At 38.4% G+C, this 18866-nt stretch overlaps 1 protein-coding gene across 12 annotated transcripts in view; it reads left to right on the forward strand.

The window, feature by feature from the left end:
* Nucleotides 1–205: 205 nt before the first annotated feature.
* Nucleotides 206–18866, forward strand: part of PARD3B (par-3 family cell polarity regulator beta) — a 394367-nt gene continuing 375706 nt past the window's right edge. For 3 of the 12 annotated variants that reach the window (XM_085585191.1, XM_085585194.1, XM_085585195.1), the window contains exon 1: nt 207–426. In XM_085585191.1, coding sequence (XP_085441317.1) covers nt 307–426 — 120 coding nt within the window. In that variant the 5' untranslated portion in view covers nt 207–306. Of the gene's footprint in view, nt 427–9927; nt 10051–18866 lie in introns of all 12 variants that reach the window. The other 9 variants (XM_031505387.3, XM_077785113.2, XM_085585200.1 and 6 more) reach the window with 8 other exon arrangements.

The following is an 18866-nucleotide window of genomic DNA, read 5'->3' on the forward strand; positions in this document are numbered from 1 at the left end:
CCCGCGGCCCCTTTAAACCCGGCCCGGCGCTCCGTGCCCCGGGCGAGCGCCGCCGCCGCCCGCGGCCGCCCCGCCCGGCCCGGCCCGGCCCGCGCCTCCCGGAGCGCGGCGCGGGGCGGGGCGGGCACGGCGGAAGGAGAGGCCGCGGCCGGGCCTCGCTGCCGGCGCTGCCCGCGCTCCGAGGCGCAGCCCCGCGGGAGCACCTGCCGCCCGCCCCGTGGGGCCGCCGAGCCGCACCTGCCGGCGCTGCCGGGCGGGCCGGGCGCCGTTCGTGGGCGGGCAGGGCGGGCATGGCGGCGCGCTGAGATGAAAGTGACCGTGTGCTTCGGGCGGACCGGCATCGTGGTGCCCTGCAAGGACGGGCAGCTCCGCGTGCGGGACCTGACCCAGCAGGCGCTGCAGCGCTACCGCAAGGCCCAGGAGAAGGTGAGGGGCGGCCGGCCGTGCGCGGAGCCGGCCCGGGGCGGGGGGCGGCGGGGGGAAGGCCCGGGCCGGCCGGGCTGGACGGGCGGGGGGGCGGCCGGGCCCTGCGGTCCCCTGCCCGGTACTTTGTGTGAGCAGCCGATGCCGGCGGGCGGGGAGCGCGTCCCGCTCAGCTGCCCGGCCAGCATGGCTCTTACTGCTGTGCGTGTTGACTGACAAACTTAAAACAGGCAACAGCGTAACAATAAGTCAGTTTTATTCAAGCTTCTGTTTTCTGGCATCAGCTGCTCAGTGAGGTGCTATCTGCATGGGAAGGTGATTTCCTCTACATGAAAGGAGCTCTAAGTTTTTCTTTGGTTGTACCTAATTGAGCATAAAAATATTTTTTCTTTTTTTTCTCCAAGAGGCAGGTGCTGAAGGCTAATGGGGTACTGCTCAGTATTGATTCAAGGCCTTTATGAAAGCGATTCCAGGTACAAGCCCTGGTTAAGGACCTGCAGTATTGTGTTCATCTTCCTAAAACGTCTGACTCAAAAGTACAGCCAACATCTTAAGGGTTCTGTTTTCTGACATGTGCTAGTTTCTTATGGGCCCAGTCAACTGTTCGATATTCTGAATGCAAAGCTGGAAGTAAATTCTTCTCCTTGAAGGTTTAGTTTGAGAAAAAGTTGCTACTGCTATGTTAAATACATCATGAACAGCTGAGACTGATCTAGTAGAAATTGCTATGGTCTCCATGTTGGTCCTTCTGAGCAAATGTCATGCTTTAACCTGCCTTAAGATACATAGAGCTTGACAAATATTTTGTGTTAAAAATAGTCTTTCCTAATGATGCTGTCTGTGCGTAATAGCTACAAAATGTTTGTAGAATTCTTGGTGCTGTTAGAGTCAACAGTGAGCTCTTTTGCACTGAAATATGGTTGAGAGTACTAAAATATGCCTGCAAGAGATGGGCTTTATCAGAAACACAATTACTTTCAGCTGTGTTGAATTTAGAAATTTACAAATTGATTTCAGCTTTTGATTTGTGTTTGTGATGACATTGAAATTAGTCTCATGATGATGGCTTAAAGGTGGCCTACAAAGCCTTTGTATAAGTATTTCAAATCCCTTTCTTCCTCTACTCTTTATTTACATTTTTTAAAATTCCTTTAGAAAGAAGTAGAAGGGTGCCTGCCTTTCTGGGTGAAGTCCTGACTGTTCTAGAATGCTCAATAAGCAATTATAAGATAGAAATTCCAACAGTGTGAGAAAGGTTCAGATAAATTCCAGACACTTAAGGTGTACTACAGTTCTCATGAATTTGTGACCAATTTGCTATTAAAGTAGTAGCTAAAGAATTTTTTTTAATGACTAGTAATCATCTCCTATATTCTCCTATGCCCTTCAGGTGTGAGGTTAAAATCATCAGCCTTCTTTATAGGCCAACCAGAGGCCAGAGGCCATGTTTCTGACCTTGTAGTCAGTGTTTCTGACCTTGTATATCTTTATTTGCAAATAAGCTTCGAGTGGTTCTTTTGGGGCTTATTTCCTTATGTGGAGTTCCATCATAGGTGGACAAAGTCGGTACAGGCCAGTTTGTTCCGAAATTGCTGATTACTTTGAGTAATGGAGCTTCAGAGCTAGAGTTTATACAATGATGTGTAAAGAGGCAGAGTGGGGGAGCAGCCTAAGGACTTGAAAAGCAGAATAGGTTTTCATTCAAGTCACTAAAAAAAGTTTATATTATACCTTGTGTATCCTCTCTCCCTCCCCCATGCTCACTGGAAATGTAAACAGATCTGTTGTAGTGCTTTGATTAGCTGCCTTCCAATCTACAAGGTTTGCACTGCAACTGGCCAAAAAGATAAATTTCTTCTTATCTTGACATGCATCATTTAGCATTAAATTACTTTCCTGGGGGAAAATTTTGGGTTGGTAAAATAGATCATACAGATGTCTCAAGCAATTAGTTTTATTACCTTTTGGAGTATTTTTTTGTCTGATTTTGCCACTTACCTTCTCTTTGCTCTTTCTAAAATTAACTTTCTTTAAAAAATGTAAAATCTTACTGGGAATGGGATTATCTCAAGATAATCAGCTAAAATGTGCTGCGAGGTGTGCACATAAACATGTTTGTGCTAAAGATAACTGAATATTTGTTTTTCTTTTAAAAATATTTAGAATGTTTGGAATACTTTGTGACAGAATGCTGCTCTTTCTGTTGGCATGTTGAGTGTTCTTTTTGTAAGTTTTTTTTAAGTGTTAAAATGCTTTTAAAGAGCTAAGTGGAAAATTTTCTTGTTAAAGTGCCTGAAGTATTTGGTGAGGGAGAGAGAATTGATAGAAGGAATATATTTCATAGTTGTAGAAGGGAAAATGAAAAAGATAACTAGGATACAAACTGTAGTAACTTTTTATTAGTTATGGTACTATCAAATACCACAAAAATGTTTGAGAGGGTCTGCATTTTAGGAATTGCCCTGTAAGTCTAGTTTTGCTCTTGTACTACAGTCACTTGTTTGGCAAAGGGGAAGATAGAAGATTAGAGTATTAATTAATGTATATTGTAAAAAATTTGAATACACATATGCAAATAAAAATTTTTGAATTGGTTTAAACTACTTTGCACTTCTTTATACTTGTAATGAGAGGAAAGTTGATGCAGTAAATGATTAACTCTCTGGTTTCTGTGAGACAGCTGAGAACTTGCTGGGCAGTTGCTTATTGTAGCCTCATGTGTTTCCTTAGCAAATTTGATTTGGTTTCTTGACGGGACTGTGTTGGCAAGGTTGGTTTGGTCATGAAGGCTTGGTTGCCTCAGTTAATGAAGTTGCTTTGTTAACTGAACCAAAACATTGGACCAATTTCAGTTGAGAAATCGGACAGTAATTATTTCTTGATGCTACTGAATTTAGTGGCTTTTAAAGGTACTGTAGTAGTTCCTGAATGGGCAGATCCTGTCTGATTCACTGGAGGATACAATAACCGCCTGGAATTAAGAACTTTGTATTACAGTATCAACTAAGGGATTTCTGTGGTCTAGGATTTTGTGATGTGACTAGTCATAGATGTTTAAGAAATTGTTTCTCGATCAGCTGCTTTGTGAGAATTGTAAATAATTTTTCATGGAAGCCAGTGTCATCTCAGAAAAGTGACTTGAGCAGAATGAAGTTCGTTTGAACTCTTGTGACCCAGGATCTGCTCTTGTTGCTGTTTAGTAATATACATTAAGGCTTCCTGCTGACAGGTAGATACAGTAGGATTAATGATTCCTTATCATCAGCCCAGCCCCTAACTTGATATTTTGGTGCCCTGGGGAGCAGTTGTGTGTCATCTGTTGCATTTAGGATTCTTTGCTTGAGTGAGAACAGATGTACTGCAAAAGAGTTGAGTTGCTGTGCCTGATCCTGTGTTTGCATTCTGTAGCTGTAAGACAGCCTTGGATACAAGTCCTTGTTGATTGTTTTCCAGTCATTTGTTAGAAACTTTTTTTCCCCTCCCCCAGGTATATTAATGAGAGGATAAAGAGGAGTTCTGGGTCAGCATGTGAGGATTTAATGGGCTCTTGTGATGTCTGATTTGCATAGTCCTATTGAAAGCAATTCCTTAAAATACACATGGGGCTAAATGCACTCCAGGTAGATGCTCTGTTGTGCTCACATCTCTCCCCTTGGAAATGCTGTTCTCCCACATTTGAGGCAACAGTTGAGTCACCAGCTTTGCAGTGGAGCCCTTGGCTCAGCTGGAGATCCTTGCTTGCTGTCTCAGAGGCCTTGAATGTTGTTGGTACAGAAAGTGATGTCTGTCCAGGGAGATGAGGCTAGCAAAGTGAAATCCACTGTGACTTTCCTTTAAGCTGCAGTGAAATTTTTCTGAGGGAAATGTGTAAAACCTCTTGCTGCTCCACATGTTCTCTGGAGAAGCCAGAGACAGGGAAGTGATGATTATCATCTGTGTGTTCATTTACTAGTGTTTGCATATACAGCACTTGCCTGCATGGCTCAATTGAAGTGCCTACTTTGGCTGTCTGCAGTCTTGTTCTTGGAAGCCAGCTGAATGAGTGGGACATGGAAGTCATGTAGTAAAATTAATAACCACTGCAATTTGTGGTTTAAAATTTGTCACTTTAGGCACAGTTAAATTGTTGAGTGGCTCACTCTCAACAGCCTTTGTGAGCTTCCTTTGGGAATGGGGATAGAGACAGTCAAATATTAGTTGCCTTGTCTTCCTGGAACTTGATCTCCACTTGTAACAGGAGTGTGTCTTTCCATTCATGAGAACATACAGAGAGCATCCACTTAATCCTGGAACGGTGATGAGAATTTTGATTTGCAGTCAGACTGAGCAGGAAGCAGTAAGATAGTAGGTTAATTCAAGAATGGTGTGGTTTTGATTAGAATGGGAAAAAATAGGTGATTTGTGTTGTACTCATGATCTTTCCCAAATTAGATACATTTAGAAAACTAATGCTACATGTTGATTATTTATATAATTTTGTGAGTTCTACTAATAAAATATTTTCTCAGTTTCTTTCTGTTCCTTCTTGCTGACCACATGACAATTAGTGTTCTGGAATTAGGTATTGCTGTTGTAAATCAGCCGGCAAACAGAAGAACTGAATGTGCTTGTTTCTCTAAATATATTTGGGATAGGAAGAATGACAATTTTTTTTTTTTTACTCTAATGCTTACAAAAGATGTTTGCAAAACCAGAAGACTTTTTCAGAAGGTATATGTGAAAAGTTTTGAAGGAAGTCCTTTTTTATGACAATTTTTTTTTGGTGTTTTGGGCAAATTGTATGTGTGTAGTCCTTTTAAAGGCAGAGTAATATAGTTGTATTTGTGTGGCCCTTGTGTACTTCAGTCTTGGACACGGTCTCTAGGTTTGGTATTTTTCCCTATCCTGATTTGTCTTAGTTTATTTTAATTTTTTTGCTCTAATAGGGATGGGGTGAATCCATAATCTTTGTTTTACCAAAACAATTCTAAGCTTTATCTTCAAATACTTTTTTTTTTTTTTTTTTTTTTGCTAGAATTTATTTTAACTCTTAATTCCCTTATTTTCTTGGTATCCTTAGTCAGTTACTGTATGTTAATAGCTTGTACATTGTTTTGGCAACTGATATATTTCAATGAACAGCTTGATTATCATTTCTGCATTCGGCCTTTGGAGTTGTCACTATGATACTGTACTAAAAATGAGACTATAACTTGATATGCTGCTTTCTCATTACTATTGTATGAGTTTGAGTAACTGACTGATATATAGGAATACAGGCTATGTATGAGTAGGGGAAGCAAAGAAAATGGAGGAGACAAATGAATTCGGAAAGTCCTTATTGACTTTAAAATGCTAGTGATGATATTTCCTTGGGATTGGGAACATCTTTCAAGTGGCAGAACTTTGGATCCCTTAAAGAATTCTCTGGATTGCTTTTATAGAGACCCAGAAAAATTGAGAGTTAAAAGGTGTCTGCTTTTTAATCACTTTTGTGTAAAATGTCAATTTTCTGTAAAATGTTTTGTGGATCATAGCCACTAGTGTTGAGCTAATTACATTTTTGGTAGATTTTCAGGCTCATTTTCTCACAGGTGTTTAAAATCTACAGAAGAACTGCCAGTGAATTTAGAGTTGTCATAGAAAATGTCTTCTAGTCCATGATGTACTTATGTAACATGGAAAAAAATAAAGTTTGATCCCCTTTTTCCTTATAAGAAGTTGACTATTGCCAGTAATGGGCTTTTGGCTGAATACTTAGTTACCTGATGTTAATGTGTTTCAGGGGAGCTCATTGAAGGGTAGAGCTGACAAAACTGGTGGAAATTCAATAGGCAAAATGAGAGTAACCTGTGCTGGAAATACTGCAGTCAGACTTCAGTGCATGTGATAATACTGAGTGTCCTTTTTTTTTTTCTCCCAGATCATATTTATCAAGTTCTGAACACTATTCAGAACTGAGATATAGCAAAGATTTGTATAGTAACTGAATGTTAAATCAGTCATAGGAGGAAGCCACTAAAGAGCAGTACAGAGTTCTAAGTAGTGTCTGCTTGCTATTGCTCTTTGCCAAGTTGAAGATCAACTCTGAGTAGACTTGTAGGAATTTGTGAAGAAGGAATTCAAACCTCAAATGGTATTTCTGGCATGGGATCGAAGTGGGAGGTGCTTTTGCTTGCTGCATAAAATGCAGTTTTAATGATTTTATTTGCTTAGGTATCTGAAAATGGAGGGTTGTGGTCTACTGATATTTTCTGAAAAACATAATGTTTTTAATTTGGTAGATACAGTAATTTGGGCATAATGTTTTATGTTGTGTGACTTTACTTTCCTCCTTACTCATTCAGTATGATAGGTCAGTTGAATTGCAACATACTGTGCTGTCTGGCATTCTGCTACTGAAGCAGCAGATTTCCTCCCCTGTTGAGCAAAACATTCTTTAGGCTTTCCTAATGATTTGAATGTCAGAACTGCAGCTTTCCTAGGCATGAAGACCTATTGCTTATTATTATAAACTCCCTCTAACCCCCTATAAACATGCCTGTGTTTCATCCTTAATGAATATGATAGCACTAAAGGTCTTGAGCAATTAGTATAATTGAAAACAGATTTTGCTTTGTATTTTTTTTATTCTACTATTGAATCTTATGCATAAGGATATATCCATTTTATGTCATGGAAGTAACTGAACAGAAATGACAGGCTCATGTGAATTAGAAATTGTCTTTTAAATTCCACTGAAGTAGACTGTGACCTGAATACCTTGTTAAACTGAGAAAGCTGCTTCGTATGAGAAATTTAGAAAATCCCATGTTACAAGAACTTTTGGGAAAAAAAGCTTCTGCAGTATTTGTGTAATATTATCATTAATAAAAGCTTTCTTTGTTTTCCATAGGTTATATGTTGCTGTGCTAGTTCTGTAAGCCTTCTCATCAGTGGTTTATTACTTCCATAGGATTACTTCAGTAACTTATTTGTAAAGGAAACTTAGTGTTGTAACAAATTACTGTTTGCACTGGATAGGACTTCTTTGGACTGTTTTCCTCACTTTAAAGACAAAGTATGTAAGACTTGATTTTTTAAATGTTTGGGTTTTTTTTCCTCTTTATTCCAAATCATTGTGCTAGAGACATCTCCATTAAGGGAACTGTTGTAATGTTTTCTTGTAATCAGAATGTCTCTTCTTTCCAGTGTAAACCTGTAATAATTGTAATATCACCACTAAATATGTCCATTCAGAGCTGATGACTTGGCTGTCTTGTGGCAGGTGCCACAGCACTGCTCCGGTGCTTGACTCCCTCTTGGGAATGCTCCCGGGGTGGGAGGTTCAGACAAGTTGCTTTTTGGTTTCATGAGAATGAAACATTTGTTGCCACAGAAGGACTTCTTACCTCAGTGTTTTTCTGTATTGGCTGTTGTGTGTATGAAAAAGACAACTGCAGAATACTGGAATGAACATGCTTCTTATAGCCTGTAATAAGGATAGCATTGGAATGAAGGGTAGATAGGGAGGAAGATGAATGATTGCACTCCACAGAGATTGATATGCAGTCTGATGGGTGGAAGCTAACAGCTGGCACTGGACTCACTTTTTTTCCTGCCTAGGGATTTGTCCTCAAAGATGGGTCTCCAATGAGCCAAATGTTTTGCAGTACACCTTGTCTGGTAGAATAGAATGTTTTTCAGATTGCCAATAAAATACTGTCAGTTGGTGAATCAAAATACACAACCTCCCTATCATTTTCCTTTACAAAAATGCAGTAATTCCTCAGTCAGTAGAAGAAAATGGAATGCTTAAAGGAGAATTACATGCAATCCCAAGAACAGAGACCTGCATTCCTTGAAAATTGTATGGCTTTATTTTTTTTCTCTGACTAATCAGTTTCTCTACTCGTATTTCTTTCCCAAAATCTTAAAAGACCTTCACATTTTTGTAGAAGATGCTATCTCATTCTCATCAATCCATCATCAGCTGAGTTAGTCTTTATTGGCAAACCTAAACATCTAAATTATAGATTTTGAGAGGAGACAAAAAAATCCTTAATATTTCTCCTGTTTCTTTTAAGTGACAATGTACAGTCCAAGTAAGAGTAGTTCCAGCTCAAAAGAAGTTAAAATTCAGCATGTCTGTGTTTAGACCTTTGAAGGAGAGATGAGTCGTAAGTCCTGGTGGGTTAATCCTGTGTATATGGTGTATTTGCTATATACATATCCTGTGAATATGGTGCATTTATTCTGTATCTAAACCCTGGAGCACCCATTTGTAGACCATTTTACAATTAAGGGTTATTTCTTATAATTTGGGCATGGCTTTGTGCCTTCTCAGTACCTGTGAGAGGTACTGGTAAAATAGTTAAGTGTTTTGACATTTCCCTGAAAGCTGCCATAACATTCTGTCCATCCAGTAAGTACATGGGTGATCTGCCTGATCTTCAGGTGATGGTGTATGCTGCAGAAGGGGCTGGTTGAAAAGATGCTTGTGCCTGCTCTTTAGCTTGTCCTCTTGGCTTTGTGCCAGGGGAGCAGGCAGACTTCAGTGTGTCTTTATAAATTTTGATGATATCCACAGTAAAGTAGCTCCCCTTTTATGTTTCTCCTCCAACTACAAGTTTAGAGGCCATGTAGTCTTTCCTAGACTTTGGTTATATTTTTTTTTTAGTCTTGCAATGCTGGATGTCAATAATGGTGGTAAGACCAGAATTTCATGGTGAAGATTTGTGGATAATTCCATGATTTTTTCCACATTTTTAAGTGTTTTACTCCTGCTGAATGTAGGCACCATTCACTTCGGTTCTTGTAGATAAGGCATTTTTTTGTTGAATGAAGTTCATTGTTGTGCAGTTTGCCTAAAATGATGATAATTTTTTTTTAAAATTTTTTTTTAAATCCTCTGTGACACTCATTTGTTGGGTAATATTTTGAGTGTTAGATTTCCACTAATTTCTCTGCTTGGCACTTATTGACCACAAGCCAGAAATGTAACCAGACTATAAATTTAAAGCTCTAAAGACTTTGCTCTTATTGGTAGTGTTGGCTGCAGGCTGCTTAGGATACAGACTCTTTGTAAGTGGTGAGTGTCATGAACAGAGATAGAATGTGACCTAGAACTCTGCTTAACTAACTTCTTCCTGCAGAGCTTGTCAGAATTCCATGTGCCATTTCACCCTGCTACTCCTTCAGTAGCAGAACATCCTTCCTGGGGATTCCTGGTTGAACAGCTACTAAAATTCTCACTTCCAACTGCAACTTTTTCTATAAGGCTTTCTTAACTATATCAGTAAAGATTTTGATGGAGATGTTTAATCTCAGAATTTTTTTGATTGGTTCTAGATATTAAATACCACAAGGTCAGGACAGAAAACAATGGTGCGTAAGTAGGGTAAGCAATAAAGAAAGCTATATGTGACAGTATCTGTAGCTCTTCTAGAAGTAATTCAAGGGTTCTGCAATTCTGGCTGAGGCAATGTTGCTGTTTTGCATCAGTTCAAGTCTAGAATGGCTCATTGTACCCTTTCTCTTTTACAGGCAGTAAGGGCCTTGCAGCTGTGCCATGAAAACTGTGCCTCACTCTATGCCGGGCAAAACCAGGTTCTAGCTTGTGTCATACTTCAACATCAGTAAATTGGATAAAGGTGCTGCATCTCACCTGTACGTTTTTCTAAACTGAAACAACTTTCTTCTTTTGAAATAAATAGTCCCAGAGTCTTCCATTCCCTGCTTAAGTTGTTTCTCTAAAGAAGTTTGATTTTTGTAATCTTCTTTTTTTTATTTGAACTGTGGGTTAGTCTACATGAAAGCCTGTATAAAAGCCAAATATCATACAGGAATTTTTTTGGTGAGTAAGGACTCCAGAGGGCTTGTTTTTATAAAAAAAAGATGCAATATTTGTTGAGCTTGCAGGGGAAAAAAAATGAGGCAAATATTGTATGCATAAATCAAATGTTTATATATTATGAGCTCTGTGAAATGCTGTTTGCCTCCAAATCACATTCCTTCTACTCAGACTGAGCTAAAAAGTTATAAAGTTATTTGCTGTAACAATGATTTTTGTTAAGGTATAATGATTTTTTTTTGAAAAATAATTTGCTGCAGTAGGGGATTGTCAGCAATTTATTAATTTGTTTTTACAAGGTAGTTTATTTACTACTGAGTAGGAGTTGATTTATGAAAATATCTGGTCTGTTCTAGTATGTAAAAAATATATCATACTTTGCTTTAACTCTGGTTTTAATTGTATTTTCTTTAGATTACTTAATCTACTGATATTTCTGTAGAAATTAATTATTTTTCTCCATGTTGCCCCCCCAGCTCTCCCCATTCTATAGAATAGGTTGCAGCAGTGTACTAATACATAAAATTTGCTTTTATGTATTAGTTGCATTATTTAGCAGATACGTATTTTTTAAGTAATGTTGGAAATTTGCCTGTCATCTTCTATTACTGGTGCCTCTCAACCTGTGCTTTGTCTGCTCCAAGAAAAGAACACTGGGAAGGCAATTGCTTTCTTCAGTTGAATTTTCCCGTGTTTTTTGTTGGGTGGAAGGACTTGCTGAAATTTTTCAAGGACTGATGAGAGTTAACATGCTCAGCTCCTACAGAATTAGGCTCATTTGAAAAATCAAGCTGCTGCCAATTCACAGTTAATTTTCCCCTGCTGGCTGTAATAAATGTATCCTGAACAAATGTTTCAGGAGTTCCTGGCATTGTAAGCTACAAAATGAAAACTCCCTGAAGAGCTGGAAACCTGAAATAGTTGTTTTGGGTGGCAGAAAGGAGAAGGTTCATTGACGTTTCAATATTGTGCATAAAGACCAGCATTTGCATAGTAGTAGTCATGATGCAGGTGTTGTGTAGATTGTAGTAGAAAAAGGAATATGCTTTTTTTTTTGCAGAAAAAAAAAAGTACATGTGTGTGAAAAAGAAAATTAACATTAGGGTTTGTCAGTGATAAATTATTACTCTTCTGTGTGAGGTAAGAAAATTTGCATGTAAAAATCCAGGGAAGACTCCTGTATTAATGTTTCAGGAGTAGTTATTTGGGTAGCTCTCATTCAGCTGCTGACTGATGGGAGGTACTAAATTTATATGGAAACCACTTCACTGACTTCATGAAGAGCAAATTTAGGGATTAATTTTTGCTCTAAAAACTCCTCGTATCTCATAAATGCTTAGAAGAACATTAATGACCTGTGCATTTAAAATACATCTAAGGGTGTCTTCCTTGTGGTTACTGTTGTGTTGAATCCACTTATTTTTCAAACTCTCAACAGAACAGAATAGCTCTAAATGCTTCTCCTTTTCACATACTTCCACTCGGGGTAAGATGGACCAGAGTATGCCAGTGTTGGCCCCTTAATCTCTAAGTCTGGAAAATGTTGGTTTAGGTAATTTTCCATTTAAATTGAATTTTGTGCCTTGTGGGGGAGAAATTGCTGCAAGTGAGAACGTGAAAGGAGTAAATGGTTTGTGTTTGTACATTCAGGGTGCTTTTCCTATTAGGCCCTTCATGTATTATTAAAAATGTAATGCTGAAGCTGGACTGCACCTTCCTCTGGTCACTGCAGGTCTCTAATAGCTGTGCTTGCATTGTGATTTTTTTTTTTTTTTGTTTATTTTGCTGCAGCAATATTCACTGCCATTTAACTCTGAATAGTGTCTGAATACATACTTTAGTTGTTTTTATTTATGTCTCAGGAATTTTGCAGTTATATATGTATCATACTCTTTCTTGTCTGGTGTAACAAAATATATATTAATTGTTATTGTCATTTTATTAAATAAGCCATATTCAAAGACACTAGGAAAACACTAGGTAGATTTTTTGGTAACTTCCTATGTTCCAAATACAAAGTACATCTGGCATTGTTTGTCCTGGTGTGACACAACTGTCTTTGAATGCAGTGAAAGTGGAGGGGTCTGGTTTATTGTTCATAGTGCAGTTTGTTAATGGGTGGAGAGAGGAAATGAGCATCTCACTAAATGGAAGTCTTGGTCAACCTCTGACTCTTGCCTTAAGGCTTTGAGAATAGACAATATGAAAAAAAAAAAACATCTTCTTTCCAGATGGCTGAATGCTTGATGTGTCTTTATGTTTAGCTGTCATTCAAATGTGAATGCTGTGGTGATTATAAGTGTCTTCCATTTTTCTGGTTTGAAATGATCCCTTTTTATGCATTGTGTGTTTAGAGATTAACTGTTTGGCTTATCAATATGGATTTTAGAGTAAAAAAAAAAAAAACAGCTTTATTGTGTAGCAAAATCCAGGATGCTGGTGTTCATAAGCAGACTTTATAGTGAGGGTCTTAGTTCCACATGCTGTGGTGCAGACCAAAGTAGTTTTGAAATACATTGTATTACTGTACTATTAACATTCTGCAAAATGTTACTGCTTCAGTTTTGAAACATCTTGTGTATGATAAGTTTCATGCTAGTGGTTTTTGTTAATGGAAAAATACTATTCTGCAATCTGGGAAGAAAATACATTGATGAAGGAGGCTTTGTGGGATGGAATTTCTTTTAACTGGGAAGAAAAAAACTAGATTTAACTTTTGAATGGTGAGTTTGAATCATGTATTTTCATTATGCTTGAGTTCATAGTGAAAGATAGAAGCTACAGTTTAATGATCAAACTTAAATAGTGTTGTAAGCTGAAGCACACTTAATGGATTTTCAGGCTGTTTTTCCTGGGAGTTTTCTATGTATATTTGTTTTTGAGCCTGAAATCATAGTTTGTGTATGAGATACCTTTAATAATGCAGCTAAAGCTGTTGCAGGTTCTCTAGGAGTCCAAATCACTTACTTTGTGAGCATTAGGCCAGTAAATTCTGATGTTATAATTTTTTTTATTAACTGACATTGGCAATGTTCTTAGTAGCCATTTAAAGAAGAGAATGAACTGCTTCATTGCATGTGCTGGTTTCCTTTTCAGGCACTGCACATGGTGATAAAATTTAGTGGAAATAGGTCCAGTTACTTTGTGGCATCTTGTGGCTGAACTTGTCAGTGGCCATCTCCCTACCTGTTTTTGTGTATGGGAGTTGGGAGCCAGATCCAATCATCCCTGACTGAGAAGGGAGCTGTTACTCTGCAAGCCCTATTGACAGTGCATTGTGCTAAAACGTTCCTATAACATGCTTAGGGTTGAGCATTTGTGTGTATAATGGCTATGTTATGTCCACTTAGCTGTAGGCATTTTCAGTAGATCTTTGTTTAATTTTATTTCTTGTTTCTGTTGGTGCTTGAGCATGGCATAATTATGTGGAGCTAATGTATGTGGGTACAGTTCTGGAGCCCAAAGAGAATGAATTAGGTAGCTGACTGAAAAGTAAATTGGACTCATTTGTATCAGTGATGGATGGCATCAACCTGCAAATGAAAGTTGAAAATGAAGGTTGTAATGGCATCTCAGGACTGATGTAAAATATATACAAATATAGCATTTAAACAAGTTTGCTTATCAGCTGTTTTCATTTTTGCTTTATTGTAGGGTTGTACTGGCTGGATTAAAGTTGTGTAAGGAGGGTTTTTTTTACATGTGGCCCCCTTGCAAGCTGTGAGTTGGAGAAAGTTGCTACCAAACAGTAACTGGAACATGTTCCTCAGGTGTCATTTTCCACATTTGGGCTGAGCGTTGTACTTGACTGACTTAGTCCTATTTGTCTGTTAGTTGTTTTGCAGTGACTTTGATGTTGCCTTCTATTTTCCTCTGAAACCTGTTGAAGGTGTTTCTTCCCAACTCTTTTGTGATTCTGTTTTCCTGGAGACACTGAATAGCAGAAGAAAGCAGCCCTTTGGGATAAAGGCTGGGCAGGGCGAACCCTTATGCACACTAGTAGTATTAAATTTCAGTGGAAAAGTAGGTAATCTCACTTTCTTCACTGTTTATCTGGTCAAAATCCACTTCATGCATTGAGCTTAGGCATATGGTGTCAAGTTTTGATGATGTAATTATTCTGGCATGTTCTGTATTTCAGCCAGGTGAAGGTGGAAGTTGTTCTCAGGAACCTTGATTGGGTTTCATCCAGTTCCATCACTTGGCTTTGGCAATATGTTTAAAGGTAATGGTTGTTTCAGCTGTTTACCAGGTATATTTGCTGTATCTTGGAAGTCAAATACTAAAACTTAACCCACATTGTACTGTGATGATATAAATTTTATTAATATAGTACAGAATATGGTAGATTATATAATAGTCCCCACAGTGTAATATTAAGCTGCTAAATATTTGTATAACTTTCTAAACTTCCTGATTATTTTCTTATAAGCAATAGTCAGAATCACTGGCCAGAAGCTAGCTAGGCTTTATGGAATTAGGCAGTGCTTGACTGTTGTGCCTTCAGAATATTATTGACCCAATTGTTTTTTCTCCTGAGCAGTAAAGAGAGGAGAGAATCTGGTTAATTTAGTGTTTAACATGAGAATGAAATAGATTACAGCATCATCTAGTACAGACCTGCAAGCCTTGCTCCAACACCTGTATGGTTACACCCTGTGTTTCCCTCCCTGCACAGCCAATTTTGAGTCTATTACTTTCCACCACTACCCTTTCAAAATTTTTTCTTTTTTTTTTTTTCCCTTTTTGTTTTCATTTGCAATTAACTTACTTCTGCTTCACAGGGAGTCTTCTTACATCTTCTAATGCTTTGCTTATTTAAAGCTACTCTGTCTCAGCATCTTTATAGCACTAGGCCTATGATTGTCCCTTTGACTTGGTTTTGGAACACAGTCAGTGAATGTACTGTGAAAGGTTGGGTATTTTCTCTGAGTGAGGAAAGAGAGGTCCACAGTTAAGTCCACTCTAAGGAGAGCAATGGCCTGTGCCTGCTAGGAGCTGTCCAGAGACCATTGATTAAGTTGATATGGGGCAGTGGCACCAGTGGGAATTGGTGGCATTTCTGAAATGCACCAGCTTTGGATGTGTGAGGAGGGAGTGGTAGTCTGACTGGTCCTACTGACAGTGCAAATTTGGCAGTCTTTGGGAAAATTCCTCCCCAGTCTCTGGTTGGTGATTAACTCATGAAGAAAATAGGGTGGTACTGCAGCAGCTAAGTCTTGCTGTTCTCTGTGGAATTCCAAAAAATACCCAATGGCTTTCTAAGAGGAATTAAGGATATGCTCCTATAGTTTACTACAATTCTTTCCTCACTTGAGCTTTATCTAAAGCTCAGTTTCTGTTAAAGTTTGACAGAATTCCAGCATGCTTGGTCTGCATTGTCTTACAGGCATTTGTATTCAGTTTTGTTTAGTGTCTGGTGTTACTCAATCACATCTTTGAAGCTCTCAGCTGCTACTGATAAGCAGTCCTGTGTCAGCTGCAAATGCATTAATCACTTTATCAAAGAAAGGCCCAACAGTTGTAAATAAAACAATCTTAGATGGTTTCTAGATACAGGGCTGAAGTGCTGGCTTCCCATGGAGATGTGAATCATTTATCATTTTTTGTTGAAGATCTGGTATCCTTCAGTGCCGAGTTTGTTACAAGCTTGAGTTGTCTTAATTTGCAGCCAGCCTTGTTTTTATCTGTAGCTGTACTGAATGATTTGAATTTAAGGGATTGTCAGTTTTTGTTGGCAAAATAACAGTATTGTTCACTCACTTAACCTGGACTTTTCTTCTGAAATACACTACTCTTATACACATTCCTTTCTTACTTTAGGTTTTTTCCTCTCTCATTTCTGTGTGAAAAATGACCGTTTGAAGGAGTAGCTTTATAGTTCTGTCTGCCCACTTAATGTTGGATTTTAAGAAATCATGGCTGTGGTCTTTAGCCCTCCCAATGTTAACTCTAGGTAATCAAACAAAAAGCCAGACTCAGTGCTAATTAATTACTTGCCAGGTGCCTGGAGCTGAAAAGCAGTTTGCTTATTAGCATAACAATACTACTCTGAATATTGTAGATAATATTTGACATGGAGGACTTAGGATATGAAAGGTAAGCCTTAAAATCTTCTAGGTTTATTTAGAGATGTTTTGTTCTGGAACTTTTGTGTTAATTTGCACAAGGTTGAGTCTTTTGTGTTTCTGCATTGTTGAAGCAGTCTAATCTAATAGACTTGAAAAGCTAAAGGATATTCATGATTTATAACTGAAGATCAGTTTGCACTTATATTCTTACATTTGTGTAGTTATCTTGGATTCAGTGCCTGGCATACAGTGTGCTCCACTTTTAATTGAGCCTGTGAAGGGGAGGTTTTGGCTGGCTCTTACAAGTGCAGTGTATATACCTCTGTCTAAATGTGTATTTTCAGCTTTCTTAGTAAAACTGAAACAGGCATACATGGTCTTCTTAAATGCTGGAGTGTAATGTAAAGGTGGGCTATGTGATCCTCTACTGATGTATTCTCTGTATCATGTTTTATTTCAGTAATATTCAGACAGTTATATTCAGAGTGTTTTTTCATTCACATTCAGATTCAATATAAAATCTGAATGCTCTTATTTTTGAAGGGTTCTAGTGCTGCAAGTCAAGTAAAAGTTGGAATGTTAGTTGAAATACTCTGGATCATTTTGTATTTATATATCTTTGCTCTGACAAACAGAAGATTCCATAATAGGGAGATTAGCAGCAGCTTTTTCTGTTTTCTTTCTCAGACTGAATATGGGAGATAGGTAATTTTCCCCTCTGCATATTGAACTCGGGATAAACCAACTCTCTTCTTTCTCTTTTCTGATTACAGTAAAGTACCTTCCCTACCTTGTGGAAAATGAAGACTTTATTATTAGTGCATAGTCCTAGTAATTTCTCAAAACATAATAATTTAAAGATGGCTAAAGGACAAGAAATCTAGTTCCTCTTTGCCAAAAATATCTCTGAGGGCCAGAAGAGACTTGCTGTCCGTCTTTCTGCTGTGACCTACAGTACACAAATGTCAAGTGACTCAAGTGGAAGAGTCCTTTTCACTGTGTTCCCCTTGTTTTATAGACTATGTGAAGAACTTCCACTGTGTTTGTGTTCTGTGGTTTGTCTGCTAGGGTCTCAGGCCAGGATCTTTATCTTCAGATGTGACCTGGGACATTTTTAACAGATGCAACTGTGTATGTAACCTGTGTGCCAGGTTCCTTGTAGCTCACATCTTCACCTTGAGAGCTCTCCGATGTCTTAGCCCATCTTGGCTGTAATGAGGTGGCTCTTAAAACCAGTGCCTGTTTGAGTTTCTGTCTTCCCAAGGAAAACAGAATGTGCTAACTGTACATGAAAATTAATCAGAAGGAAAAAAGTGCAAGAAGGATGAGTTTCCTACCTCCAAAAGGAAGTTTGGTGGTGTGAAGAGAACTGGTGAAGACAGAAAGAAGTGGTCATCAGTCTTTGCTGTTGTGTTTTGACTGCTAGTCATGGAAATACTTGGTCCTGTTGATCTCTCAGAGCATAATACTTCAAAGATGGCTAAAGATCAAGAAATATTCTGGGTCCCTCTGGGGACTAGGGATTGACTAGTGGTATTTTGGACCATTTAGCATGTCAAAGATAAAGCTGGTGGTGAGCTCTACTTGTGCTATGTTAGGCGTCATTCCAAAGACTAAAAGGAAGCTCTGCTTTTTGGCTACTGTGCCTGGGAAGAGCAAGAGAAGATTTTTCTGCTTTTTTTGGGATTGGTAACAGATTGTTTTTGTTACAAATCTGTGGCAGTCCACAGGCTTTATGTATGAATTATTTGGTTGTCTGTTTTGTGCTCTTGGCATCCTTAAGGGCCAGCAAGGCAGTGTGACCAGACTGTGCAAGTGCACTGAGATAAACCCAATGTTTCTGGCAAAGATGAATGTTTCTTTGCTGACCCGATCTGATTAGTTCCCCTTTTGATATCAGGTTTTTAGTGCCTTCAAAGACAGAAACTTTGACTATTTAAAGCAATCTTATGTAAATCACTGTTTTTTCAGAACTCCTTTTCTACTTTCTACCATTTGGTTATATCACATCTAATCATGATTTGAAAAAAGAAGTGCCTGAGGGAAGAATACATTTTTCACAACTAGTATTAGTAGATAAAATGAATGAATCTGAACAAAAATTTAGTACATGTGAAAATACATAGAATGAGATTTAATTTTTTAAAATAGCTTGTTTACAGGGAATAGTTCCCTCTACTATTGTTTGAAAAGAGATCCTTCTAAACAGAGGGAGAAATTGTGTTGTTCTGAAGAAGGTAATCTTTAATTCACCTCATACTTGACTATTTAATTTATTTCTTTTAGGAGGAGTAAAATTTCTGAGTTATCTTACTGTATGAGGAAGACTTCCTAACCTGTCTAAAAAAATCAAAATGGGTGCTTTGGTCAGAAGCAAAGCATCATGGGTATAACAGCTTAGACTGGTGTTACTTTTTGTGATCATGTTTTGGCATGAGGTTTGAAAGCTTGTTAGACCTGCTATATTTATTGTGAAAAGTGAAGAGCTTTGTCTTCCATGTACTCAGAAGTTTGATTGCTTGCAATGAACTTCTTTCTGTTCCCCATCACCCTGCCAGTTA

This window comes from Lonchura striata, chromosome 7 (genome assembly GCF_050655825.1).
Source record: "Lonchura striata isolate lonStrDom1 chromosome 7, ASM5065582v1, whole genome shotgun sequence".
NCBI lineage: Eukaryota > Metazoa > Chordata > Aves > Passeriformes > Estrildidae > Lonchura > Lonchura striata.